Below are 27,234 nucleotides of genomic sequence, written 5' to 3'. Positions count from 1 at the left end.
CTCTGTAAACGTGAAGAGCATCTCCTGTCTCCCAGAAGTTGTCCTACAAGGAATTTCCTGTGGACAGAAACACAGGAAGCAGCCGCACATGGCTGTGATCTGTGCCCTCTCCCACCTAGCAAGGCCTGCTGGCTGCTGGGGCTGGGGAACTGGTTCAGCAGGCAGGAGGGCTCCGGTGTCTTACAGCCAAGCAGCAGGCATTGTTCCTGAGAGCCATGCAGTACTTGCATTAAATAAATAGGAGGAGCTTTTTAAGTCTCGGGGGGGGGGGGGGGGGGCAAAAGCTAATGCCAAGGTACATTAGGATTCTTGTTCATTAGCATGCGTGCAATTGGGAATTTACGTTGAGGTTGGTTCCCTGTCCAAAAGAACACTGCCCGGAGTACAACCCCAGACCCTGCCCTTAGATGAGCCTGGTCAATTGCTCCTCTGGCCCTCAGCTCACACCTTGCATATTCCCAGTGCACTCACAATGCACTGTGGTCATTGCCTCTGATCAGCATTCGCCTTCAGTCAGCTTTCTCAATGTGATGGCTCCTTACCTTGGCCAATCGCAGCTTTGCCCCCATTTCCAGGATCACTCCCAACCAAGTGATGGGAGCACGCCAGCCTTACTTCCTCCTAGGCAGATTGATAAGAGCCGTCTGGGAAGGCTCTTTAAACCGTGGGCTGATCAGAAAAACAGCAGGCACGTGTGGGAGGCGACAACAGTGTTTCTTTCAGAAATCCAACAAGAGCGTGTTTATCTGGATAGGGATAAAATGTATTTTGACACTCCCTTTATGCAAATGTCAATAGGTGCAATAATTAGTGCCTACTTTGATAATACTGGTAAGTGTCAAAAGTTATTGTCGGGAAAGGCATTTTATACAAACTAAGGGAAAAAAAACAGCACAACAAAACCACAATCTCATGCACGTCCGTGCACTCGAGGGTGGGCATAAACACACACACACACACACACCCCTACCCCCCCCCCCCCAGCACGTGTCTATTAATAATGCTGCTTTTGTTTTGTTCGTCTCCATCAGTGTTTGCTTATGTATTTATAATGCTGTCTTCCTCAGGAAGGGAAGTGAGTGACCAGGAAATCAAATTGGAAAGGCATTTTGGAGGTGAAGGGAGACGTTTATAACAGTCACAAGGGGGTTATTGCTGGTGGGGGGGCATGGTGGAAAAGGGCAGAGAAGGCAAGGAGATGCCAGGAAGGATGTCTACTCAAAGAAATGTAGTGTGAGGAAACTTAATTAGAATGAGTGCTGTCAACTAAAAGTCCCTTTTTGTTTTGACAGGAAGCACTTGAGTTGAAGTTTCCAAACATCTCCTACTCTGCACTGGGCTTCTTAAAGGTAAAATCCTGGGGCTTTCAGAGGACCAAGAAGCACACAGTTGTCAGAATTGTCAACTGATGAAATGTTTCTTTAAAATCCTTCTTTTGAGAAGTTATATATATACCTTTAATTTAAAAATGGGTCTCACTCTATTATAGTAAAAATATATGCTTTTCACTTTAAATAAAAAGTAACATTCCATTGGAGATATGGCTCAGTGGTTAAGAGAAATGACTGCTCTTCCAGAGGTCCTGAATTCAATTCCCAGCAACCACATGGTGGCTCACAACCATCTGTAAAGGAATCTGATGCCCTCTAATGGTGTGTCTGAAGACAGCTACAGTGAACTCATATACATAAAATAAATAAATAATTCTTTTTAAAAAAATTAACATTCTGTTGGAATTCTAAGTTATACAATGGAAATTTTAAGGGGGGGGGAGTATTTTACAAAACAATCCTTTCCTTCAAAAAAACATTCATAGCTATAGGATGCTTTAAATAATCAACTCCCAGTATTGAGAGATGATGGCTCAGGGGTTAAGAGCTCTGACAGCTATTCCAGAAGACTGGGGTTCAACTCCTAGCACGCACACGGTAGCTCACAACTGTCTGTAACTGTAGTTCCAGAGGTTCTGGTGTCCTTTACTGGCTTCCGTGAGCACTGCACACATATGGTGCACAAATATGCCTGCATACAGGCATCATACATATAAAATGCAAATAGATAAAGATTCTAAATAATCAACTACTGTGTTCATTTTTAAAGGTGGTTACATATATATTTCTAGAAACCCAGGTCACGTAAAATGTGGTAAAGCACCAATGTGCAATGCGCAGCTTCCCAGTATTTCAGAAAGTAGGCTGATGCTATATAAGTGCATGGGATTATTAAAGAAAAAATAGAAAGTTGAGACAGTTCTTCATCTTTCCTTGTGTACGTGCATGCTTGTAATGCATGGACTGTTTCTAGAGCTAGCTTTCAAAAAGTCTGGCAGACCCTAGAAAGGCAAGGGAAGAACCAGACTGGTACAGACGGTGACACCATGAACCCCTGTATTATTTCTACCCGGTATGAGTCTGAGTTCAGAGTAAAAGTACAAAAATTGCTAAGTGAATTATTTATCCCCACTGGCCACTGAGCTGAACTCCAGAATCATATCCTCACCCATGGCAGGCCACCGAAGGGTAGGGAGACAGAGGATGCAGATGCTGCACAAAGGATGCTAATGCACAGACAGGGACATGTTCTCACATGCAGCAGCACAGCAGAGGGGATACGACTTACAATAATTTATTGTATATTTTATGAACCAGAGAAGAGTTAAGACTCGTAACAGAGAGACAGTAAATGCTTAAGGAAATGAAAATGTTAATTATCTTGGCCGTTACACATTTGTAATGCATGTATCTGTTTATCACACCGCACCCCATAAACTTGTATAATTTTTTATGTCAATTAAATGTGGTGAAAATCAGTGGTGGAGAGCTCAGCAGCTAGAAGCACTTGTTCTTGTAGAGGACTGGGGTTTGGTTCCCAGCACCCATGTGACTCACAACCATGTCTGACTCCAGTTCCAAGGGATCATGCCTTCTGACCTATGAGAGCAACAGGCATGCATGTGGTGTGCTTCCATACAGGAGGCAAAATACTCATGCGCGTAAACTTTAAACATTTCAGAAAAAAAAAAGGTTAAAATTAAGTGTTCAGGGGCTGGAGAGATGGCTCAGTGGTTAAGAGCACTGACTGCTGTTCTGGAGGACCTGAGTTCAAATTCCAGCAACCACATGGTGGCTCACAACCATCCGTAATGAGATCTGGCGCCCTCTTCTGGAGTGTCTGAGGACAGCTACAGTGTACTTACATATAATAAATAAATCTTAAAAAAAAAAAAGTGTTCAGTCTTTCAAAGAAGTCGAATGTAAGCTACTGCATTTTCAAAAGTGTAAAGGGGTTCTCTGTGCTTTCAGGGCTGCCTCCACATGGATCCTGCTGAGAGGCTGACATGCGAACAGCTGTTGCAGCATCCATATTTTGACAGCATTCGAGAAGTTGGGGAGTTGAGGAGACAACATGACAAGCCAGCGAGGAAGACTCTGAGGCAGAGTAGAAAGCACTTGACGGGGGTAAAACTGCCTTACAGAAACATCCAAGCTTACAGTTTCTAATGATCTCATACCTGTTACCTGGTACTGAATTGGGAGCTAGGTTGAGTGACAACTGTGGCTTGCAGCCCCAGCATACTCAGTCCAGAAATAGGAGCAGGTCGTCTGAATTATCAACCAGGGCCTCAGAGACATTTGCTTCTTTGGAGGGGGGGTAGGGGGGTGGAGTGGGGTTGTAGACAGGGTTTCTCTGTATAGCCCTGGCTGTCCTGGAACTCACTCTGTAGACCAGGCTGGCCTCGAACTCAGAAATCCGCCTGCCTCTGCCTCCCGAGTGCTGGGATCAAAGGCGTGCGCCACCACTGCCCGGCGAGACATTTGCTTCTTAAGACTCTTTCCTGACTCCTAAAGTTGTCCTTGCTATGCTGCTGGATGCTACCCAGGGGCCAAGCTGTCTGCTGTATCTGAACTCGGGTTACATACAGGCTAGCACATGAGCTGTTCATCCAAAGTAGACCTTTTTCGTGTTACCTCCAGTGTTAACAGTGTTGCAGGTTTCTCCCCAAATGGAATTGTTTCCATTCTGCTTTGTCTCGGCTGGTAAAGATAAACACAATAACAAGGGCCTGCAGGATACCTGAAGATACCTTTAACCACAGAACAGTACCCAGCTGCATACCCAGATCAGTGAAGAATCCTGACTGGTCTAAAGTGGGTTACACAGCCTTAGATGGCAGAAATCTGTTATAATCTAGACTCTAGTTGAACCATAGCTAAGATGGGTTGGCTGTTCTTGATCACTTTTGGATCCATGCAGAAACTTAAGCTTCAAATTATCTTGCCTTAGTGTCTTAGTGACTCCTCTGTTGCTTTAAAGAGATGCAATGACCAAGACAATTTATGAAAGAAAGAATTTAATCTGGGGCTTGTTTACAGTTTTAGAGGTGAGTGCAGAACTATCATGGTTGGGAGTACAGTAGCAGCAGCAGGCAGGCAGGCAGGCGGCCGGACAGGCAGGATGCTGGAGCAACAGCTGAGAAGTTACATCTTATTCACAGGAAGCAGACTGAAAGAGAGAGTGGCATATGCTTTTGAAACCTTAAAGCCCACCCCCGCTGGGTGGTGGTGGTGGCGCACGCCTTTAATCCCAGCACTTGGGAGGCAGAGGCAGGTGGATTTCTGAGTTCGAGGCCAGCCTGGTCTACAGAGTGAGTTCCAGGACAGCCAAGGCTATACAGAGAAACCCTGTCTCGAAAATAAATAATAAATAGATAGATAAATATAAAAACCCTAAAACTAAAACGTACCTTTAAAAGGAAGAAACCAACTTGAAACGTTTCCCCCTCTCTCGTGCTCTGGATTTAGAGGGGGAGGTTTACTCCTCTCTCTCCAACGCTATGTTTTGTTTTGTGATGCATTCCACATGGCGGAGGTTTGAACCTGACTGTGTTTTGTGTTTTCAGCTGCAGTACCTACCTCAGCTAACCAGCAGCCGCATCCTTCCAGCTTTGGACAATAAGAAGTACCACTGTAATACCAAGAAATTTAACTACCATTTTCCAAATATTTAAGGAGCTGGCAGAGTGATGAAGAGTTGATCAATAATTTGAAGAAAAAAAAATGTACACATTTGATTCCTGTCTTGAACCCACATCAGGAGACAACACAAACAGGAAGCTGGGGTCATTTGCCAGGACACGAGGGGAAATTCCAGATTCCACGCTCCATGCTTGGTGGGGGTGTCGGGAGAAGAAAGCAAAAGCCTGGGGTTTCACTGAGTTTTTGTTTCTCTAAGCAGCAGAGCTTATGGACAGAATACAGACTTTATCTCCTGCCCACAGCTACAACATTAGATAACGTCAAAAGACCTACGCTTCAGGTTGCTCTCCGCCACATGCAGAAAGTGGATCAAGAAATGTCCATATACATTTACTTAGATGTTTTGCCTTGAGTCCTATCTCCTAGGTTGTTTGCAAATCATATTTAAGTATGATTTTAGGCCCTGAAATCAAAATGTTTGTGATTCTATTTCTTGTTTGCTCTTTCTTGATTTTTATAGTTTAAGGATTTTTTTAGAGCCGGGCGTGGTGGCGCACACCTTTGATCCCAGCACTCGGGAGGCAGAGGCAGGCAGATTTCTGAGTTCGAGGCCAGCCTGGTCTACAAAGTGAGTTCCAGGACAGCCAGGACTATACAGAGAAACCCTGTCTCAAAAAAAAAAAAAAAAAAAAGAGAATTTTTTAGAATTATCTGTTGATCCAAATATCAAAATTGATATCTAGGTTATCTTAAAACTTAGTAGTTTTTATGCTTTTATAGCCAGTGAGATACTTATATGTCTTACATACACTTTTATCTATAAAATCAGGACAGGAGAGAACAAGACCCACAGGCCTCACAGAATGGACTGAGTGGACCTGTCAGCCTGAAAGTAATTATCCCTTCTGTCTTCAGCTCAGACTGAAGACTGTTTAAGCAAAACTCATGCAATGATCTGGGTATAGACATGGTTGCTTGTGAACATTAAGTTCAATCAAGAAACATATAAGTTAATTGACATTCTCTCCTTGAAGTATCTTATTACATGTGTATATGTCTGTGAGCACACATTTATACCCTTGTACATATATAGGTATGTATGTATATACGTATGTATATATATATATATATATATGTGTGTATCTACATATATATACATGCTAACAAATACAGAACAACCAATAAGAAAGTGGTTAAAGAAATATTACTGAGCATTCTTAGTTTTTTTTAAAAAGATTTATTTATTTTATATATGTGAGCACATTGTTTCTGTCTTCAGACACACCAGAAGAGGGCATCAGATCCCATTTCAGATGGTTGTGAGCCATCATGTGGTTGCTGGGAATTGAACTCAGGATCTCTAGAAGAGCAGACAGTGCTCTCAACCGCTGAGCCATCTCTCCAGCCCCACAGTCTTAGTTTTAAACAGTGAGACTTAAAATTAAAATTTCCTTTGCTTTGGATGATTACTCCTAATAGAAGTTTTTCTCCCCTGTCTCTGGACACGAGCAATGTTAGCCCATGTCAGTTTCTCACTAACACTTCTGGCCAATGTGCTACTGGCTCGCAGGAGTTCTCTCTCAGGCATGGATTTCAAAGCTCCGTTTTACTGCACCTTCAGATGGATTCCTCTGCACTCTTGTTTCCTTCCTGTGTTAACTTCATGCCATCACTTACTGCTATGTAGTTTACTAAATCCTATCATCTGTTCAATATTCTTGGCTACTCTAAGGTAAATTAATTCTTCCTAAATTCATATAGTTTCTACCATAGACCTGACAGTGGGTTAAATAACAAACAGCTCCAGGATTATTCAATTCTTCTTAAATAGCCATGATTTAAATGACAAGGAAGGATATTAACTTCTGAGAATCATTAAAATTGCACTTCCCCCTTAAATCAATAAAAATATATTTGATGGAAGTGGATGTCTGTAAGTGCCTGTTTCATCCAGCAGGTTCACAGAACATATTATATTAGACTAGCAAAGTCAGTCCAGATGAACCCTGACGAGTTTGCTGTTGGGCCACACAGTACTGAGACAAACCCGAGATGGGAGGGCTTTTCTTTTACACATATGCTTAGCCTCAGTGGAACCACAAACCTTGCCCCGCCTCATGGAGTCACCACACATCACACACGACAGTCTACCATGTTTTACCTTGTCTTTGTTTTTATTACTGTTTTCTAATTTGTGCTGGATGTAACTTGCACTTCCCATGAATTAGAGTGATTTTCTTTAAGCATAGTTCTAAATACAGTTAACATTCATTTTTCTGCCTGAATGCCGCACTGTCCGAGGCCATCCCTGGTTAGATTTAGATTCAGCAACCTGGCATCCACATATACATCCAGAAACCTACACACCAAACAGCACACAACTAACAATGATGGGATTGCAGCTATTTCAAGAAATTAAAGACTAGCCTTCACTTACTTATGGCATTCTTTATTAGTGTTTTCTAGATATAAAATTCATTTTGTATTTATATTTTTATATGCCTTGAGTTCATAGAAGGTAGAATTCAAAGGTATTTGAGAGATAGCAAAATTAGCATCTAACAAACACACATTCTTGTTTGAAGCAGATGGGGAGTAGGGTAGCCTGTTTCCTCTGTTTGTTTTACCAGCAAAACTAGTTGGGTGTAGGTAAGTATTGCATTCTGTTTTAACCAGCAGGAAGCAGACCCGGCTTTAAAGTAGGACAGAGTAGCCAGCAACCCTGTTTCTGAGAAAAGGTATTTTTAAAAGTATGTATGACTAGGAATGCAGCAATGCAGGAGCTTGGGCAAGCATGCAAATCCTGGGAAGCCATCCAGCTCGCTGCTCTCAACGCCACGACAGCTCTGTACAGTGGACTCCAGCAGTGAATCAGCACCTGAGCTTTCAAGTTTCATAACTGTAGGTTTACAGTAACATGCTTCAACATGGTGTAAATTATTGTAAGGAAGAATATTTGCATTGCAGTTTAAAGAACACTACACCAACATATATATATATATCAATGAGAAATACATTAGAATTAAAATGCTATGTTGTATTTTTAAAAAATGATTCAATGTACATAATTTCTCACTTTTAACTAAGTAACTTTAGTGAGTCACTTTTGATGAGTTATTCTCTTCCTGACATCCATTCTCCATTTCTGAATCATTTTCACAGTTCTATTGGTGACTATGTAATATTTGTAGCTATCTAGTATCAGCAATTTCAAATGATCCTTACTAGTGAAACCAGACACTTATTTTACTTCAGGTTTAATTTTAGATCCAGAGAAGGCAGTGCTGTCTTTAAGACTTGGGCAAGGTATTCTTTATCTTTTACTCCAGGAAGATCACATAAGAACAAATACTTGAGGTTCCTGCAAGTAGAGAAGAAACAGTCACTTCACTGTGCCCTCTTATGGCTTTAAACATGAATTCAATTTACATGATTTTAGAAAAAATAATATGCAGAAGATATTTACAATGGCTTCTCAGAGCAACAGTCTTGAGGGTCATATTAAATGAAACTCATGTGAGACTTTAATATTATAATTTTTCCTTATTTCATTGATTTTTTTTTAGTTTTGTTTTATTTCCATACAGATACAAAACAGATCTCTTTATATGTAAAATACTAGAAATAATGCAAACAAACAAAGAACAAACAAACAAACAGCACCCCCAGGGCGAGGGTGAGTTCTTAAAGGTATTCTGGTTTCTGTTAGAGGAAGTCCTGAAGCCTCAGCTAGGGTAAAGAGAAGGATGAGTCAGTACTCTTGCTTCTGTGTTCTGAGCATCTCAAGCTCCCTGTGGTACTGAGATTCCGATGGATCCACTGCTATTAAATCAAATACACAAGCGGTCCCAGAGTCTGAACGCTAGGATGAAGAAAACAAGATTCAACTAAACTGCCTCTATGCTTTTGTCATTATCCGGTAGGACTGAGAACCCTGTAATGTCCCCTCCCCTGCTGTCGACTGTGCCAGAGCGCTGCACACCAGGCAGGCATCGTACGCTGACCTACACTCCTGGCCCATGGAACCTTTACAGTGAAACAATCGTGCTAGGAGTTTGCTTCTGCTTTTACATAGGACAGCTCAGTCCAGGCCATGGCATGGGCGGTTAGTGGTGAAAAGGGATACAGATCAGCTTTCTCAAAACAGCCATGGAACTTTTGAAATGCATTATTACTGAACAGTGTTCTAGGCACCAGAGACAGAAAAGTGACGCTTTCAAGTGTTTTTTCCCCCTTAAGACAACCTAGTTATATAATTAAATGCTAATTGCTATATACCAAATGCCACTCGGATGCCAAAACCACAAGGCTTTAAAAGCTGAGAAAACATGACAGCTTTCTTTTATGGGGGCTTACTATAGTAGGCAGTGTGCCAAGTGCTATATGTTGCGTTATTTTTTAAAAACTACTCTTTTAATATAATAAAGCCATTATCATACTTAGGCTGGTAATCAATTGTCAAGTGTTACAGATGAAAATGAGGCCAGGTATGATGGTACACTCTTTCACTCCCAAGATTTCCGGAGGTAGAGGCAGGCAGATCTCTATGAACTCTAAGCCAGCCTGGTCTATATAGCAAGTTCCAGGCCAGCCAAGGCTACAAAAAAAGAAAAGAGGAAAAAATGTGGTCTTTTGTGGGGACTGTGTGTGTATATATGTAAGATGTGGTGTGTGTGTGTGTGTGTGTGTGTGTACAGATGTGTACACACAGAGGCTTGGAGAAGGTTCGGGTTATCATCTGCTATCAGTCTTCCCCTAGTTCTGAGGGAAGAAGTCCCCTGCTGGACCTGGAACTCAAGTTTCTCAGCTAGACTGGTATCCAGGAAGCCCAGCAATCTTCCTGTCCCTGCCCTCATCAGTGCTGGAGTTGCAAGACTGAGTGGGGCCACGCCTGGCTTTTATTTGGGTGCTGGGATACAAACTCCGTTCCTCACGTCTGCATAGTGAGCATTCCTAACTGCTGAGTTGGGAGATGGCTCAGTGGCTCCGGGCTCAGCCTGTCCTTCCGGAGGACTAGCCACATGGTGGTTCACAGCCATCTCCAACTCAAATTCTAGGGGATGCAATGGTCTCTTTTGGCCTCTGAGGGCACTGCATGCACGTGGTACCTCACCATACGTGCAGGCAAGACATTCATATACATAAAATAATAACAAAATGTAAAGTTATCATTTTTAAAGTGTACTTTTAGAACTGTAGTCATCATCTCTAAACTGTTATATATTCTGAATATTCATCTTACCAAGTTTTTGGGTTGGTTTGGACCACTTACCTGAAATGTCGCAGAGCAATGATGCCGTTGTCTGTGACATTCCCACAGGCAATTATTTCCAGTTCCAATAGGCTTTTTTGTAAATTTTCAAGTTGACTAAGCCTCTGCAAACAGTTATCTTCAATATAATGACACTTGCATAGTGTTATTTTTTCAACATGCTCTAGGCCCACTGGGGAGAAAGTATAGTTAAGAGTCCTTTCTACTGTCCCATGACTAACAGTTCTCAGTTCACTTAGGACAGGACTATCCTGCCTTTGACTGTCCTATGAAAACTGGAGTGACTGCTCACCCTGTTAACCACATAGCATATTCATTACGCAGGTTGTGCTGATGGAGGGGCCACTGAAGTCACATGCCCATGCATGGAAGAACCAAGCAGAAGCCATCTGGATAGAATTAGTTTTATGTCACTGAGGGGTTCACAAAGGCACACATTTGACAAAGATAGTCTGACAAAAATCAAACAGGCTTTGGATTTAAAGTAAAAAAAAAAAAAAAAACACAGAAAGCAGCTCATGAGGGAGAGGGGAAAAGGTGTATGTGATCTCTATTTACTCTGAAGATAGACATCAAACCCAGGAATAAACAAACTTAATTTTCCTAAAACGGGCAAAATACAAAAACACGCCCTGGCCATCACAGTGAGTCAACTGTAAGGAACATGCACCGCAAACCACCTACATGCCCTAAAAACAAATGACAGGGACTTACCCATGTGATCCAAGCCAATGTCCATGATACAAGAATCGGTGGCATCAATTGCTTGAATCTTATATCTGTCTATAGAGCTTCCTGGGAGTGTGTTATAGTCGTGTAGCCACTTCTGGTGGCCACAGTAGCGTACTTTGGCTCCACACCGAAGTAGCCACTCAGATGCTGCCCTGTCAGGGCCAACATCCCTGAGGCGTTCATAATCTACTCTGTTGACAAGAAAAAAGAAGCAGGTCATTTCCATTGTCACCAGCTTCTTAGCTGTGTTCACCAACATTAAATACAGACCAGTGCTGGGTGGTGGTGCTGCAGGCCCTTGATCCTAGCACTCGGGGGCAGGGAGCAGGGGGTAGTAGATCTCTGAGTTCGAGGCCAGCCTGGTCTACAGAGTGAGTTCCAGGACACCCAGGGCTACACAGAGAAAACCTATCCAGGGTAGGGGAAGTGTGGGGGAAACACAAACAAAACCAGTAGGTAAACAAATAAGGATCAGAAATATCTTTTATTTCAAATGACTGAACAATGGTATCCATGAAAATAAGAACTGTAGCTCTTTCTGTTCACTTTTTTCTTTCTTCTATTTTTTTCTTTTCCTTAGTTTACAGGATAGATCAATAAAAACATAATTATAGCCGGGTGTGGTGGTGCACGCCTTTAATCCCAGCACTCGGGAGGCAGAGGCAGGCGGATTTCTGAGTTCGAGACCAGCCTGGTCTACAAAGTGAGTTCCAGGACAGCCGAGGCTACCAGAGAAACCCTGCCTCGAAAAACCAAAAAAAAAAAAAAAAACCATAATTACTAAGGTTTTGGAGGCAGGGTCTTACTGTACCAGCTGGGCTAGCCTTAATGTTTTCCCCCTGCCTCTGCAGTGGTGAGATTGCAGACTCAAGCTCTCACACCTGCCATGACAGGAGTTTATTGTATTTATTGGCTCTGTTCTGGGGCTTGAACCCAGATCCTCCCTGTGAGGCAAGCACTCATATGTGTCACAGAGCTTGACAGCAGAGACCCCTATCACAATACAGTAACTATCTGGTAACCATTTTCATTACTGATAAAAAATTATTAAAGAGAAGCCAGGTGTGGTGGCTCACACTTTAATCCCAGCACTTGGGAGGCAGAGGCAGCTGGATCTCTATGAGTTCGAGGCCAGCCTGGTCTACAGAGTGAGTTCCAGGACAGCTAGAGCTACATAGAGGGGACTGTCTCAAACAAACAAACAATTAAAGAGGGAATAATTTTGAACCCACTTTCAAATTAGTCTCCTTGTGCTATTTACCAACTTTTGCAAATGTCCTTTTCTCTAGTTTGTAGTCACAATGGCAACATTTAGCAGTAAGAAGGGGTTTGTTATACCTGTTTTTTTTTTTTTAAAGATTTATTTATTTATTATATGTAAGTACACTGTAGCTGTCTTCAGACACTCCAGAAGAGGGAGCCAGATCTTGTTACAGATGGTTGTGAGCCACCATGTGGTTGCTGGGATTTGAACTCTGGACCTTTGGAAGAGCAGTCGGGTGCTCTTACCCACTGAGCCATCTCTCCAGCCCTGTTATACCTGTTTTAATACTTCTACAACTATGCCATATACTAAGTTTTCACTTTTTATTTTTATTTATTTTATTTTCTCTATGTAGTCCTGGCTGTTCTAGAACTTACTATGTAGACCAGGCTTGTTTTGTTTTTCTTTTCTTTTATTTTTTTTTTTGTTGTTGTTTTGTTTTTCTTTTTTTGGTTTTTCGAGACAGGGTTTCTCTGTATATCCCTGGCTGTCCTGGAACTCACTCTCTAGACCAGGCTGGCCTTGAACTCAGAAATCTTTCTGCCTCTGCCTCCCAAGTGCTGGGATTAATGGTGTGTGCCACCACAGCCCGGTTTTAGAATAGAGTTTATTCAGGGCATGGGGAGGGAAGTTGAGAGGGTAGTAGAGACAGAGAAAGGCGGGGGGGGGGGGGGGGGGGGGAAGAGGAGGAGGAGGAGGGCAGGAGAGGAGGAGGAGAGGCTGGCTATGAGCACGTGGAGAGAGAAGGGGTAGGGGAATGGGGAGAGTGGGGAAAGGGACAAGAGGACAGGGTGAGAGCAAGAAGGCAAGAAGGCAAGAAGGCAAGAGAGCGACCAGGCTTGTTTTTAACTCAGAGAAATTGTTTTGCCTTTGCCTCTCAAGTGCTGGGATTAAAGGCATGAGCCACCACATGGGGCACACTAGGTGTTTAAACACCAGAGTTCTCCTAGTAGTTTTCAAAAGGCTGATAACATTCCTCAAGGAGCTAGAGAATATGGCATTTTAAAGTTGCATACACTGTTGAGTATAAAAAGAATAAATATTCACTTTAGAAAACTTGAGGGCTGGTGAGATGGCTCAGTGGGTAAGAGCACCCAACTACTCTTCCAAAGGTCCGGAGTTCAAGTCCCAGCAACCACATGGTGGCTCACAACCACCCATCATGAGATCTGACACCCTCTTCTGGAGTGTCTGAAGACAGCTACAGTGTACTTAGATATAATAATAAATAAATCTTAAAAAAAAAAAAGAGCACTAATTGCTCTTGTAGAGGATTGGGTTCAGTTTCCAGCACCACATGATGGTTCTGATGCCCTTCCAACCTCTGTGGGCACCAGGTACATACATGCAACATATCCATACATGCAGGCAACACACACATATACATAAAAATAAACAAGTCTTTTTTAAAAAAGATTTATTTATTTATTTTTATGTATATGAGTACATTGTAGCTGTACAGATGGTTGTGAGCCTTCATGTGGTTGTTGGGAATTGAATTGAACCTCTGCTCCCTCTGGAATGGCTGGCCCCACTCACTCCAGTCCAAAGATTTATTTATTATTATAAATAAATACACTGTAGCTGTCTTCAGACACATCAGAAGAGGGCATAAAGATCTTATTAAAGGGGGGGGGTATGGGGGACTTTTGGGGTAGCATACATTTGGAAATGTAAATGAAGAAAATACCTAATTAAAATAAAATTAAAAAAAAAAAGATCTTATTAAAGGTGGTTGTGAGCCACCATATGGTTGTTGGGATTTGAATTCAGGACCTTTGGAAGAGCAGTCAGTGCTCTTAACTGCTGAGCCATCTTGCCAGCCCAAATAAATCTTAAAAAAGAAAAAAATTAACATTCTATAACTCAGATAAGCAAACTTATTCTTTTGTAAGCTATTTCTCTGTTTAAGTATGTTTTATTATTTGTAAAAAAAAAAGGATCATACTATATTTATTATTAAAAAAAAAATCATTTGAAACACAAGAAATAACTATCTAGCCAATGAGCAATTTAGAGCCTGTCCAGTTGTAGAAATCTCCACATTTCTTCATGTAATTAGAATCACTTACTTATTAAACACTGTATTCAACCATTCCCAGAAGTATCTGGAGTCACATGACCATGGGATTTTCTTTAAGCTGCAGAGCTGTCTCGAAATTTTTCCAAACATCATCATTGATCTAGACACAAAACAGTACTCTCATCAGCCAGCAAGCAGAGTCCCACGTACCTAGTAACTTCCTACGCAGCTTCACTGTCAAGACTCTAGTGCCAACAGAGCTGATCTACTGACCAGTCACTTTTGTCTGTCACTCTTGGGGGTTTTTTGTTTGTTTGTTTCTTATTTGCTGCAAAATGAGAAGTTGTTACTAGGTGCTGTCTAAGTTCCCTTTAGCTCAAACTTTACTGTTTGAACCTTGCCTGTCTGCAGTGTTGCCCACTCGTGTATATTCTCTGTATAATTACTGATTTGCTCAAAGCAGCTCCACTTCAATATACATTTCAAAAATAAAATGGGGCTGGTGAGATGGCTCAGTGGGTAAGAGCACCCGACTGCTCTTCCAAAAGTCCCGAGTTCAAATCCCAGCAACCACATGGTGGCTAACAACCATCCGTAACGAGATCTGGCGTCCTCTTCTGGAGTGTCTGAAGACAGCTACAGTGTACTTACATATAATAAAATAAATAAATCTTTAAAAAAAAAAAAAAAAGCACTTTCTTTAAAAAAAAAAAAAATGACAAACTATAGTCCTGTAGGGAACAGTGGGACAAAGTTAGTGTTTCCATCCAAGCAGCGAGATAAAAGCAGATCTATTTAGGATAAAGACACAAGTGGGTCACCAGCGAAGGAGACAACTCTATGCACCGCTGAATGAGAAATTTCACTTGGCTGACCCTGTATTTTCTCCTTTGTGAAAGGAGATGATTTGTTCAGATGATCGCTGGCCATGAGCAGCTGAGAAAATAATTTCTGATTAGGTCTCCATAGATTTATCTCATTTCAACCTTCCTCACTGTGGACCAGCCGTGAGGGTTGAGAGTTCCAAGAAAAATGGAATGCGCTCTCTGTCTTTGAGGAAGTTATAAGTGAATCCAAGGAGGAGTGGCTCAAGATAAGTCACCAAGTAGTTCAAATAAATGACAAGACTCAATACATACCTTGAAAGACCTAAAATAAGGACAGAGATGACTCAACAGAAAACCCAGGCAGTTAGGCTAGGTTTTTAAGCCAAGGCAGGAGATTAAGGCATGCTATACATCAGTTTGGTTTGTACATGGTGGTCATGACAAGGAGAGTCAGACACTTACTGCCAGGTCACAGAAGGCCTTGCAGCCCGGATATCTGGACTATATTCTGCAAACAGCAGGGAGTCACTGGGATATCAGAATAGAGTACTAGCATTGTTAAAGCTGTGTGCTCCAGGAAATTTACCCAGACAGCAACATCAAAACCAAAATTCAAGTCAGGTATGATGACATGGTCCTGTGATCCTAGCTATTTCAGAGGCTGAGGCAGGAGAATCAATTGAGCACAGGAATTTGAGGCTAGCCTGAAAACAATATAGCTACAGTCTGTTTCAAAATAGGCAAATAAGTAAATACAGAATGGCCCAGAAATAGTCAACAAGGGCTACAAAGATAGGACTTATTTACAGAAGGATGGAATGACATTAGAGTTAAGACTCCATATGACTCAATAGGGGACATACAGAGACAAGAAGTAGAGGACTTGAAGATGACTAAGCTTTGGTCCTGGCCCACTGGTGAAATGGTGATGTCATTATCAGAAGCCAGTATCAAGAGGATGGGTCAGTGGGTAAAGTGTTTGCCAACAAACAAGAAGACCTGAGTTCAGATCCCTGGCTTTCATGTAAAAAGCCTACTTGGCAGCATGCACCTGTAACAGCAGTAGTGGGGGAGTAGAGACTGAAGGAGCCCTTGCTGGCCAGCCAGTCTACCCTAATTGGTGAGCTCCAGGATCAGTGTGAGACCCTCTAAAAATAAGGTGGAAATGTAACAGGGCCCCTTAGCAAAACTGACTCCTTGATGGAAGTACCATTCAGGCCATAAAATTCAACATGTAAACAGTATCACCTGCCAAAAGAAAAACAAAGACCTAATCCATCAAAGTCCTTAGTTCTGGGAACGTCTCTAAATGTGCTAACCTTGTTTTCTGGCTTCTGTAGTTCTGCTTCTGGCTAACTCGAAGCACACCAACTCAGGGCATGGTTTTTGTGCTGAAAATTTCACTCTGAGAAAGGCTCAGGGTAACACTGGGATCCCAAACACCCAGTGTAATCACCGGCTGGCTAATAAAGACTTTCTATTGGCCTAAACCCATGTCCCAGTAGTCTTTTCTGGTGAATACTACACAACAGAAAGTGACTGAAGAAGACACTCCATACTGACCCTGGCCTCCACATACAAGCACACGTGTGTGAGCACAAAGGACATGGACAGAGGCAGGCACACACACACACACACACACACACACACACACACACACTCACAAACACAAGAGCAAGACCGCTATTGGCTCAGTTTCTTTTCCTTTGTTTTTCAAATTCTAAATAGGAAGTGTTGGTAGGACTCCTAAGGGAAGATGACCAAGAGAATCATTGGAATCAGAGTCACAAAGTGTTAGAGCTGGAAGGCACTCAGGTCAGCTACACGAAACCTCTCATTCAGTGATGGGGAAACTAAAGCCTTGATATTAAGTAACATGCTGACACTCTAAATCCTTTCTGGAACAAGGTGGGGCATTAATAAATGCATGTGCCTAAAGGACCTTGCGCAATGTCTCTAAGCTAATGTGTGTCAGGGTTGCATTTGAACCTAGTACTCTTTCCTACCAGTCAGGGCTCTGGATGATTGTAGAACAAGAGAGAGAGGGTTTAAACGATGCCGGAGTGGGAAGCATTTTAAAGCCAAGGCCATGGGTTGCTGGGGCAGTGAACCAACGGATGAGACCTCAGGAATACCTTTCTCAGGCCTCTCTTCTTTCCCCTTTCCTCCTGTCTTTCCCCAACCCCTCCCTCTTTGGCAGTGCTGGGAACTGAGCAGAGGGCTGAGTATATTAGGCAAACACTCTACTACTCAACCGACGGCACCTCTGAGTCTTCATCTTTATCTTCATCTTCCTTCCAAGGCTGCCCTCATCACCACAATTCTCCACCTCTGCTACATCCCACAGCCTTGGCCTTTCCAGAGTTTTGTTAAGCTCTCTCCACCTATACCCATCTTGAACAACTTGTGTGTAGCCAATTGTTTACAAAGCTGGGCTTTCTCATCCCCTACTCAGGCTAGTGCCTGTATTCATTCTACCCTGACCTCATTTGTGAAAAATCTTACTCAACCTTTCATTTAAATGCCACACCCATCCATCCATCCATCCATCCACCCATCCATCCATCCATCCAGTCATCCATCCACCCATCCATCCATCCATCCACCCATCCATCCATCCACCCATCCATCCATCCACCCATCCATCCACCCATCCATCCACCCATCCACCCATCCATCCATCCACCCATCCATCCATCCATCCACTCATCCATCCACCCATCCATCCACCCATCCATCCACCCATCCACTCATCCACCCATCCACCCATCCATCCATCCACCCATCCATCCATCCATCCATCCACCCACCCATCCATCCACCCATCCATCCATCCACCCATCCATCCATCCATCCATCCATCCACCCATCCATCCATCCATCCACCCATCCATCCACCCATCCATCCACCCATCCATCCAGTCACCCATCCACCCATCCACCCATCCATCCACCCATCCATCCATCCACCCATCCATCCACCCATCCACCCATCCACCCATCCATCCATCCATCCACCCACCCATCCACCCATCCACCCATCCATCCATCCATCCATCCACCCATCCATCCACCCATCCATCCACCCACCCATCCATCCACCCATCCATCCATCCATCCATCCATCCATCCATCCACCCATCCATCCATCCACCCATCCATCCACCCATCCATCCATCCACCCATCCACCCATCCACCCATCCATCCACCCATCCACCCACCCATCCACCCATCCATCCACCCACCCACCCATTCATCCACCCACCCATCCATCCATTCGTAAGTGCTCACTGGATGTGTGCTGTACTGAGTACACACTAGCAATGATGAGCCAAAGCAGCAACAAGGAAAGTGCAAAGATCGATCCCACCCTGTTCTCTCACAATCCATAGTTTCATGAGAAGACAGATGACACGCAAATACAAACTTCTAATATGGTTCCTTAAGGCATGGACTATGCATGAGAGCCTAAAAAAGGGGAAGGCTTCATACCAGATCTTTTTTTTTTTTTTTTTTTTTTTGAGATAGGTCTTAAATAGTCTTTAAAAGTTTTCAAGCATCATGTTCCAGCACTTGGTAGGCAGAGGCAGAAGATCTGAGTTCAAGGCCAGCCTGGTCTAAATAGTAAGTTCCAGACCATTCAAAACCACACTGTGAGATTCTATATCACAAACAGAGTTTTCTCTCTCTTTTTCTTTTTTTAAAAAAGATTTATTTATTTACTTTTATGTATGTGAGTACACTGTAGCTGTACAGATGGTTGTGAGCCTTCATATGGTTGTTGGGCATTGAAGTTTTAGGACCTCTGCTCGCTCCAGTGGGCCCCGATCGCTCAGGCCCAAAGATTTATTTATTATTCCACTCGATCAGGCCCAAAGATTACAGGTGGTTGTGAGCCACCATGTGGTTGCTGGGATTTGAACTCGTGAACTTTGGAAGAAGCAGTCAGTGCCCTTATCCGTTGAGTCATCTTGCCAGCCCACAGAGTTCTCAATCAGGAAGGTTAAGAGGGAGGGGAACAGGCATGGAGGGGAAGAGCAGGCAGAGCTAAACAAGCTAAAAACACTTATTTCCTTTGTCAACATAATGCAGAAGTTTACAGTATCTGTTGGTTAGTAGCCTTCAGTGACTGCCTTAACTGGGGTGGAAAGGCCAAGACGGAGAAGCTGTTACTAAGCAGGTGAAATACAAAGTCTCTGAAAACTCAATACTTTGTTGATTTCATTCGTTTTTCTAATCGAACTTAGATAAAGGCAGGGCCAGACTTATTTTAGCTATTCCAAAGACATTAAATGTTTTCCCTAAATTGAGTTATAATTAAAAATACATTTATATCTAGAAATAAAGTTTTAAAAATTTGGAAGGTTTTTTCTTTCTCAACTTCAGCTTTGCTAACGTTATGACATCGGAGAACTACTTCCTGCTTGAAACCAAGCAGTGTGGCCAGTAGGAATGCTTTCTACATGGAAAGAGGAGACCTCTAGTGGTGAGTTAGTGAATATAATTCAAGTTAAATCAGAAAACTAGAAAATAGTTGTCTCTATATGCTATACACATAAATAATTTAGAAATTTAAATTATAAAAGAAAACACACTTCTGTTTACTATCAGAAGAAGTACTAAGTTTATAACAGTGTTTCTAACATTTGCAATTATATTTGTTTATTAATAAAGGCCAAATCTCTAATGTGTTACCACACACACACACACACACACACACACACACACACACACACACACAGAGACAGACAGACAGACAGACAGACAGACAGACAGTTTTCTGAGTAGATCTGTTATGTTAGCAGTTCCTTATTTGCATAAAGTGAATATTTTAGAGGCGGAACTTTTGATCATATACATTAAATGCAATTCCTGAATAGGCAGACTATCAAATGATGGCTAGCATGTTGGCCAAGCATTGAATTAGCTCTTGAGAGTGATAGGGTGTAGACAAGGGTGGGGAAACAGAACAGGTAAATTTTTCCTTAAATAGAACTCTTTCTCTCTCTCTACTCTTCCCCGAGGGAATAAACCCCTCATTAACTGCTGAACTGGCAGTGACCTTTTCTGAAGGTGATGCCAAGCAAGACAATATTGACATCCCTCAGTGCCTCTGGACCCGAAACCACCTCAAGGCTAAGCAGGATCCTAGAAGAGAGAAAGTTTAGTCCATGAGGAAGTCTGTTATACTACGGAAGAGCTTAATGAGTGTCGGGTCCCAGAGAAACCCAGGACAAGGCTCACCCAGTACCTGTGGCCCCTCCCAGTATTTCTCACCCCACCCCCTACCTTAAACCTCTCCAGTCCAGGGGCTGGGCTGAGCTTCCCTCCCCTCCCCTCCCCTCCCCTCCCCTTCCTCCAACTTCTGGTTCCCATATAACCCAGCCATTTTGGCCACACACTCTCTTGGCTCCACTCTTGGTTCTCTTGGTCCTTGGCTCCCTCTCTTGGTCTACTTGCCCTCCCTCTCCCTCTTCTCCTTCTCTTCTCTCAAGAATGCCTCTGGCTGCACTCTCTCTCCCTCATATCTACAGTAATCTTCTTCTCCTTAACCAGATCCTGGAGCCATCAGCCATCTGCTCACTGGAACCTGGGGTGGGGTATTTGAGCTCCCTTCCAAGGCACTCAGTCTCTTCTAATCAAGCTGGTGATTTGACTCTCCTAAGGTATGTCTAAATCGTGTGCTTCTACTAGCTTTGCCTATTCCAAATTCTAGAGTCTGGCTCTTGAGCCAATTCTTCCCTCCATCTTCTTCCAACCATCAGCCTGTCTGTCCTTGCATTCTCATTAAGTGTCTTTCTGGCTCCTGGAGCCTGCCTCACCCCCCTGGGCATCTGTCACCTGGGCATCTCTCTACCTCTCTGGCTTCCTATGCCCTGTGGACATCTTTCTATTAAGACACGCCCTCTTCTCCTGCTATTGGAGACCTCCTTTTCACAAAAGCCTCTCTCTGACCACCTCTTGAGCTGTTTCTCCTCCTCCTGCTCTAACCACTCATCTCTCCTCCTCTACTGGGTAAATGTCCCCCTATGGCAGACAGCATGCAGGAGGAGCTGCAGTGGGCAAGTGAGCTTCCTAGAGCAGGCCCACTGTTCTGCACAGCTGTAATGGGTGAATCCTGGAGAGGCGAGGCCTCAGGAGCTTTGTTCCAGCATTGCCTCTTGCTGCCATGTGCCCTCTCATGTTTGTCACTGCTGTATTCCCCACTTTTCTAATCTGGCATGACTGGGCGAAGAAAGACCCTTTCTGCCTATGGTCTGTTATGATTGACTCCTGGGGATTATCCTACCATAATGCGCAAAATTTCCAGCAGATCAACATGAAGATGGAACTTTCATGAAATAATGCTGTTTGGATGAATTAATGATTTTATACAATTCCTGATTTGATTCAAATAATTTTAGGAAATTAGAATACTTGGTAGAAATTTTAAGAAGAGGGTTTTTAGTTGTTTTGCTAGAAATATAATGAAGCTAGAATCAAGAATGAAATGTGCCCCCTCCTCATAGAATAGTAAGTAAAGGCTGCATGAAAAGGAGTGCAGTGAGCTTTCACATGTTATAATTACATAGAGATATGAGATTTTCAAAAGTGGAGAGTAGAAAAGGCTTAAGGGTAAGAGGCTTTTGGGTGTAGAGCACAGAAGGTTTAGACATAAAAGTCTTGGGGATCTTATTTTGTGCAGTGGCAGAAGTTGTTACCATGTGAGAGAATTCGGAAACCAAGTGTGCCACTTTGGGGGCCATTAAGCTATATTGGGGACTGTAACCTCCCCCCACAGCCTGAAGCAGGCTGAGCCAGGCTAGACTTGTTGTCACTAGGAGATCACCTGGGGTAGAGCCTGCCTCCCTGGACCACCCTATTGTTCTGCCACTGCCGCAGCTGTGACCTGCTGCCTAGTTGTTCCAGAGCCTACAAGTGGTCACCTGCAGCTGGACTCCAAGGATGATTCGGTGGGAATGAGCCCCCCTTCTTTATAAGGCGTGTTCCCCGATATTAAAATTAAGCTTTGATCAGAAGGTCTTGACTTAGCTCCATTCTTTCTCTTGTCATCTAGATTCCCTCTTTTCTTCCAGATTCCAAGGTGCCTTCCAGGCTCGAACCCTAACATGTGAGCCGCTGGCCCACCTCAACAATTTGGCATCCCACGCGGGGCCTGGGAAATGGCAGAGGATACGGGAAGGAACACTGCTGGTTTGGAGCTCCATGGAAGAAGAAGATAATTAAAGAAAATTCGTACTGGAACACGAGAAGCAACAGGCAAAAGGTTGCCAGGTGTGGTACAGTCTAAGCTGGAACGGCACTAAACCCGCGTGCTGGATTCACTTAGGTTCAGCAGTGAGATTACCAGGATCTAGGAACGTAACAGGCAGTTGGCCGCAGCTTCCAGAAGCTGCTTTTTTAGGCGAGAGAAATATTAGGGTTTAATAAAAGGGATTTAATAATCAGGCGGATGGCCAAATCAGGCGGGCGGAAAATGTCCCAGAAGCAGAGAGAAATTTTAGGGGTGCCCTGCTTTGTTCTCTCTGGGCCATACAGCAGAAGTTCTCTGCCCTCTTTGTGTTTTTGTCTAAGGTCTTGTCTAACGTCTGGTGCACCAGACTGTTCACGTGTTCAATTCATGTATGTTCATGTCCAGTCTGAATAAATGAATATTCTGTGTTTTCATGTTAGAAGATAAAAGATGACTAAATCTGCTGGTATAGCAAAGCCGAGAGTGGCCACAGGCTTTAGCCAGGAATCAGACACACAGCAGGAGGGTCCCTGCTGGAAAAACTGTTCTTTAAAAGAAAAAAGAGGGGGGCTGGTGAGATGGCTCAGTGGGTAAGAGCACCCAACTGTTCTTCCGAAGGTCCAGAGTTCAAATCCCAGCAACCACATGGTGGCTCACAACCATCCGTAACAAGATCTGACTCCCTCTTCTGAAGTGTCTGAAGACAGCTACAGCGTACTTACATATAATAAATAATAAATAAATAAATAAATAAATAAAAAGAAAAAAGAAAAAAGAGAATCTACAGTCTATTGGGGGGAAAAAGCTGATAGATGTTTTTTTCCTAAGAAAATTCTCTGCATTTGTGATTATTGCATTTAGCTAATGATAAAGTGCTTTTTATGTTATAATTATAGCTAGAAAAATTAATATTCTCTGATTGGTCTAAGTGTAGCTGCTTCATTTGTTTTTTTACTGATAATGTGCTCTGCGTGTCTTCACAATTACCTCATAAGTTATTGGTTAGGATTAAATAATTGTTACATTGGTAACAGAAGGTTAGCCTTAAATTGGCAACTCAGGAGTTCTTCAAACATGTGACATAAGCAGGCCAAAAAAAACCTGGGCCTCCTAAGATACTTCTAGTTGATATAATATTTAATGTGATTCTTATCCTAGAAAGTAAATTTAAAGATAAGATTTAAAGCAATGTCTCTTTAATGAAGCATTAAAGCTTTCATGTATTCATAGGTATAAATTGGCAGCCAAACTTTGTAATATGATAGTATGCTTCTAATATTAATTCTATAAATGATAAATTGTTTTGAAATTGGGTTTTGCTTTCCCAAAGTTATAGTTGCAAAAGAAACTTAGTAATTCTAAAATCTGTCCTCATGGCAGGAGGAACTAAGCTCAGAGCAGCTTCTGCTGCGGTTTGTGTGACTTTCTTTTGTCTTGCAAACGGTGCCTAGGGAAGCTCTGGAGATTTGCCTCCAAGGGAAATTCCTTTTAGCTAAAAGAGCACCTTTGCAGATCTAGCCAGATGTTCTTTTAATAAAGTTCAAATTCATAGTTTATAAAGGGTCAATCAGACTGTAAAATTTATAAAGGCATTACAATCTGGCTTGCCTACCTTTTATATAGTTATTATAGATCCAAAAGTTTGTTTTTTCTCCTTTGCATCTTAATGATTGTAAAGGTTTTGCTTCTAGCGAGTTTGTAATAACTGGAAAATTTTGCCTCTAGGTATGGCTAAATATAGATCTATATTATGTGAGAAATTTTTATCATTTCTGCTTCTATACTAGAAGCCAAGAGTTTGAATCTTCCAGTGTATATTGTTTTCTAAGTAGAAATATTTTATTAGCTAATACCTCTCAAGGGAAGTTTACTTTCCTGGAGAGATGGCTCAGTGGGTAAGAGCACTGACTATTCTTCCAGAGGTCCTGAGTTCAAATCCCAGCAACCACATGGTGGCCCACAACTATCTGTAATTGGAACTGATGCTCTCTTCTGCTGTGTCTGAAGACAGCAATAGTGTACTCATATAAATAAAATAAATTTAAAAAAGAAAAACAAAAACAAGGAAGTTTACTTTAAATCCTTGCTCTCACACAAGGAGCTTTTAAGTTCTGGGGAGTAGCTGTTGCTCCTGAAAAGATTCAGAGGCAATATCATTTTATTACTTGGGGTTTTAGTTTACTACAGAAGGCTTTGCAGAAAATAAAGAAAGCTTTTATAATTGTTATTAATTGTAATCAATGTTAATTAAATATTAGCTGTACCCACAACAATTCTTTGGCAAAAGAAAACATTATTGTAAAGTCATTTTTCTCATCCTACCAGCCTATCGTTGGCCCACATGGAGCCAGCTAGCTGCTGGCTGCTGTGGGGAAGGGCCTTGGGGCACGCAGCTTTCCCTGAGCTGTAGTGGTGCAGGAGGCCGCCAGAAAGTGGGTGGTTTTGTAGCAAACTCAGGGGAGGGCCGCGCTCGCCATTGCCCCATGAGCCTCCACCTATCCAGACCGGGGTTGCTGTATTTTTCCCGCTAAGACTCAGGGTGCTCTGCGGCCCTCGCTTGGGCTTTCTGGCCTACAACAGATTGGGCTGCCTTCAGCCTCTTCTGCCTGAGAGGAAGGCCGAGGATGGGCAAGGCTGAGGTGGCGTTCACCTCAAAACACAGTTTCAACATCCTATTAAAACTACTGTGGTGCTAATAAAGAATTGTAAGATATATTTGTGTATTTTAGAAAACCTATAATAAAAATTGTGTCTTAAAAACCTGACTAAGTGTCTGTTCTGTGTTCAAAACAGCAATTAAATTGATTACAGAATATTAATAATTGACCTATTCCATACCATCATTTTAAGTAATAATAGATACGTTTAAAAATTGTTTTTATGCATGCTTTTGTATCTTCTATAAATTCATGCATGCATGCATCCCAGTTACTGTGTTTAAAAACAACCCCTCTATGGGAAATAAGTAGATGTGAATTAGATCACACGCTTATTCTTTTGAGTTTCCTCCTGCTTCAGCACAGATAATTAAGTTGTGTGCTGTAGATGGTGTTTTATAATGCTGAACAATCAAACCTTAATTTGTATATGATTGGTCAATATTATATCTCAGAGATTACAATTGCTTAAGATTGTTTATCCCTCTGATGCTATTAATTCTCAAATTTGCAATTGCTTATGCATATACAACTCATAAGTAAAAATGCTGGATTTATATCTCAGGCAGTCTATAGGTCCTACATATAAGATAGATTGGATATATAATCTCATTCCTTATATATTCAAAACAGTTATGGTTTAAGATAATATTTTACTATTCTTGGAAATTGTGCATGTAAAATTCTTTCCTCTTAGTGTCCTCAGTTACTACTTGTTTCCACATAATAGTGTTAATTCTTGAAGACTTAATACTTAATAAATTGCTGCAAATAAATGCTCTTACTTCTGAGTTAATAAATAAATTATGCACATGTGACTATTAATAACTTTTCTTTTTTTTTTAAAGATTTATTTATTTTTATTATATATAAGTACACTGTAGCTATCTTCAGACACTCCAGAAGAGGGCGCCAGATCTCGTTACGGATGGTTGTGAGCCACCATGTGGTTGCTGGGATTTGAACTTTGGACCTTCGGAAGAGCAGTCGGGTGCTCTTACCCACTGAGCCATCTCACCAGCCCCTATTAATAACTTTTCAAGCCTTCTAGTTACAACCGCTCTTTAAGAGAAACAATTGAAAGTGCTATTACTCACTGCCCATGTTACATTAATACTGACTCTAACAGTCAAGTATTTGATATGTTTTGTCAACAAATTATTAATTCTCAAGGACAAGGTATTGTGGAACTTTAAAACTTTAACTTCTTAAAAGACAAAGAAAGGGGAAAATGTATCCCCGTACATATTATCTAGTGCATTCCCATACACATTATTTTAATCATATATTTATTTTAGAATTTTGAAATTTAGATGTCAAAGAACTTAATAAATGCTTTATAGTATCTTAAAAGGATCTACTTATTGGCATATGGTTTGATCCTAAACAGCTACCTTATTAGGGAAGGGAAAAACATAGGTTCTCTCCACAGAACGCTGCAGAAGCATGATGGCTAATTCGTGTGACAAGCTGGCAGGTGAGTTGGCTCAGTGCCCTGACTGAAGTGACAAGGAATCTAAATAGGGTACATGTTTTCGACCCATCCTTGCTTGCCATTTTTCCAGTATGGACTAGTGAAGCTGCCTTGCTTCAAGCTTTTTAACCTTATGGCAAAAAGAACATCAGAGATGTATATTCTGACTTAGTAAGATTAGTCATTTAATAGTCATAATGATTTTTCTCTTTTCTTCAATGTGACCAGTTATTTTAACTCAATCTTAGACTGGTCTAGTAATAATTCCAATATTAGAGATTCCTATTGTAGATAGCTAAAATTCTTAATTACCTAACAAAGTTAATTTAGAGCTCAGTCTCCACTTTCAGAGAATTTCTGGACTTTCTGCAATTCTCAAAGCCATCTCCCCCACACCTGGAGCTCTAAGTCTAAGCCTGATCTTTGCTAATTTGCAACTGAATAAAGTACCTGGACATCCCCAAAAGAAGCTTTTGTACTGTTGCCTTTCACTGTCTGGATTTTGTTTTTCAAGCAGGTCAATCAACACCCTTCAGCCTGACTGCAGCAGGCACACATCCCCACCACCAAGAGCGTGCAGGTGGCAGCTACTAATTTTCATTCTAAAAGCATTCCAGTACATATTGTGGCTTTTGGTCTGATTTGGGATTAAGGTTTACTATGAGGGCTAGAAAGGCAGAAATTTCAGATATTAGAAGAATATTGTTTTTATTCTGATAAGGCTGGCTTAGTTCAAGATAGCATAGACAAAGTTAGAAGAGAGAAAACTCAACA

General features: G+C 42.0%; 2 protein-coding genes across 6 annotated transcripts in view; one reads left to right on the top strand and one right to left on the bottom strand.

The window, feature by feature from the left end:
- Positions 1 to 6,136, top strand: part of Cdkl1 (cyclin dependent kinase like 1) — a 48,126-nt gene extending 41,990 nt beyond the window's left edge. For all 3 annotated transcript variants that reach the window (XM_085830400.1, XM_085830399.1, XM_085830401.1), the window contains 3 exons: positions 1,293 to 1,349; positions 3,303 to 3,458; positions 4,901 to 6,136. In XM_085830400.1, the coding sequence (XP_085686526.1) occupies positions 1,293 to 1,349; positions 3,303 to 3,458; positions 4,901 to 5,008 (321 nt within the window). In that variant the 3' untranslated portion in view covers positions 5,009 to 6,136. The remainder of the gene's footprint in view (positions 1 to 1,292; positions 1,350 to 3,302; positions 3,459 to 4,900) is intronic.
- A 20-nt stretch (positions 6,137 to 6,156) lies between these two features.
- Positions 6,157 to 27,234, bottom strand: part of Dmac2l (distal membrane arm assembly component 2 like) — a 30,138-nt gene continuing 9,060 nt past the window's right edge. For 2 of the 3 annotated variants that reach the window (XM_021179455.2, XM_029484932.2), the window contains exons 2-5: positions 14,317 to 14,427; positions 10,963 to 11,171; positions 10,249 to 10,420; positions 6,157 to 8,337 (exon numbers count right to left, since the gene is read on the bottom strand). In XM_021179455.2, coding sequence (XP_021035114.1) covers positions 8,223 to 8,337; positions 10,249 to 10,420; positions 10,963 to 11,171; positions 14,317 to 14,423 — 603 coding nt within the window. In that variant the 5' untranslated portion in view covers positions 14,424 to 14,427 and the 3' untranslated portion in view covers positions 6,157 to 8,222. The remainder of the gene's footprint in view (positions 8,338 to 10,248; positions 10,421 to 10,962; positions 11,172 to 14,316; positions 14,428 to 27,234) is intronic. The other variant, XM_021179454.3, reaches the window with a different exon arrangement.

Source organism: Mus caroli, unplaced genomic scaffold, assembly GCF_978045245.1.
Source record: "Mus caroli unplaced genomic scaffold, Mus_caroli_1 scaffold_14, whole genome shotgun sequence".
NCBI lineage: Eukaryota > Metazoa > Chordata > Mammalia > Rodentia > Muridae > Mus > Mus caroli.
This window is presented reverse-complemented; position numbering and strand designations above follow the sequence as displayed.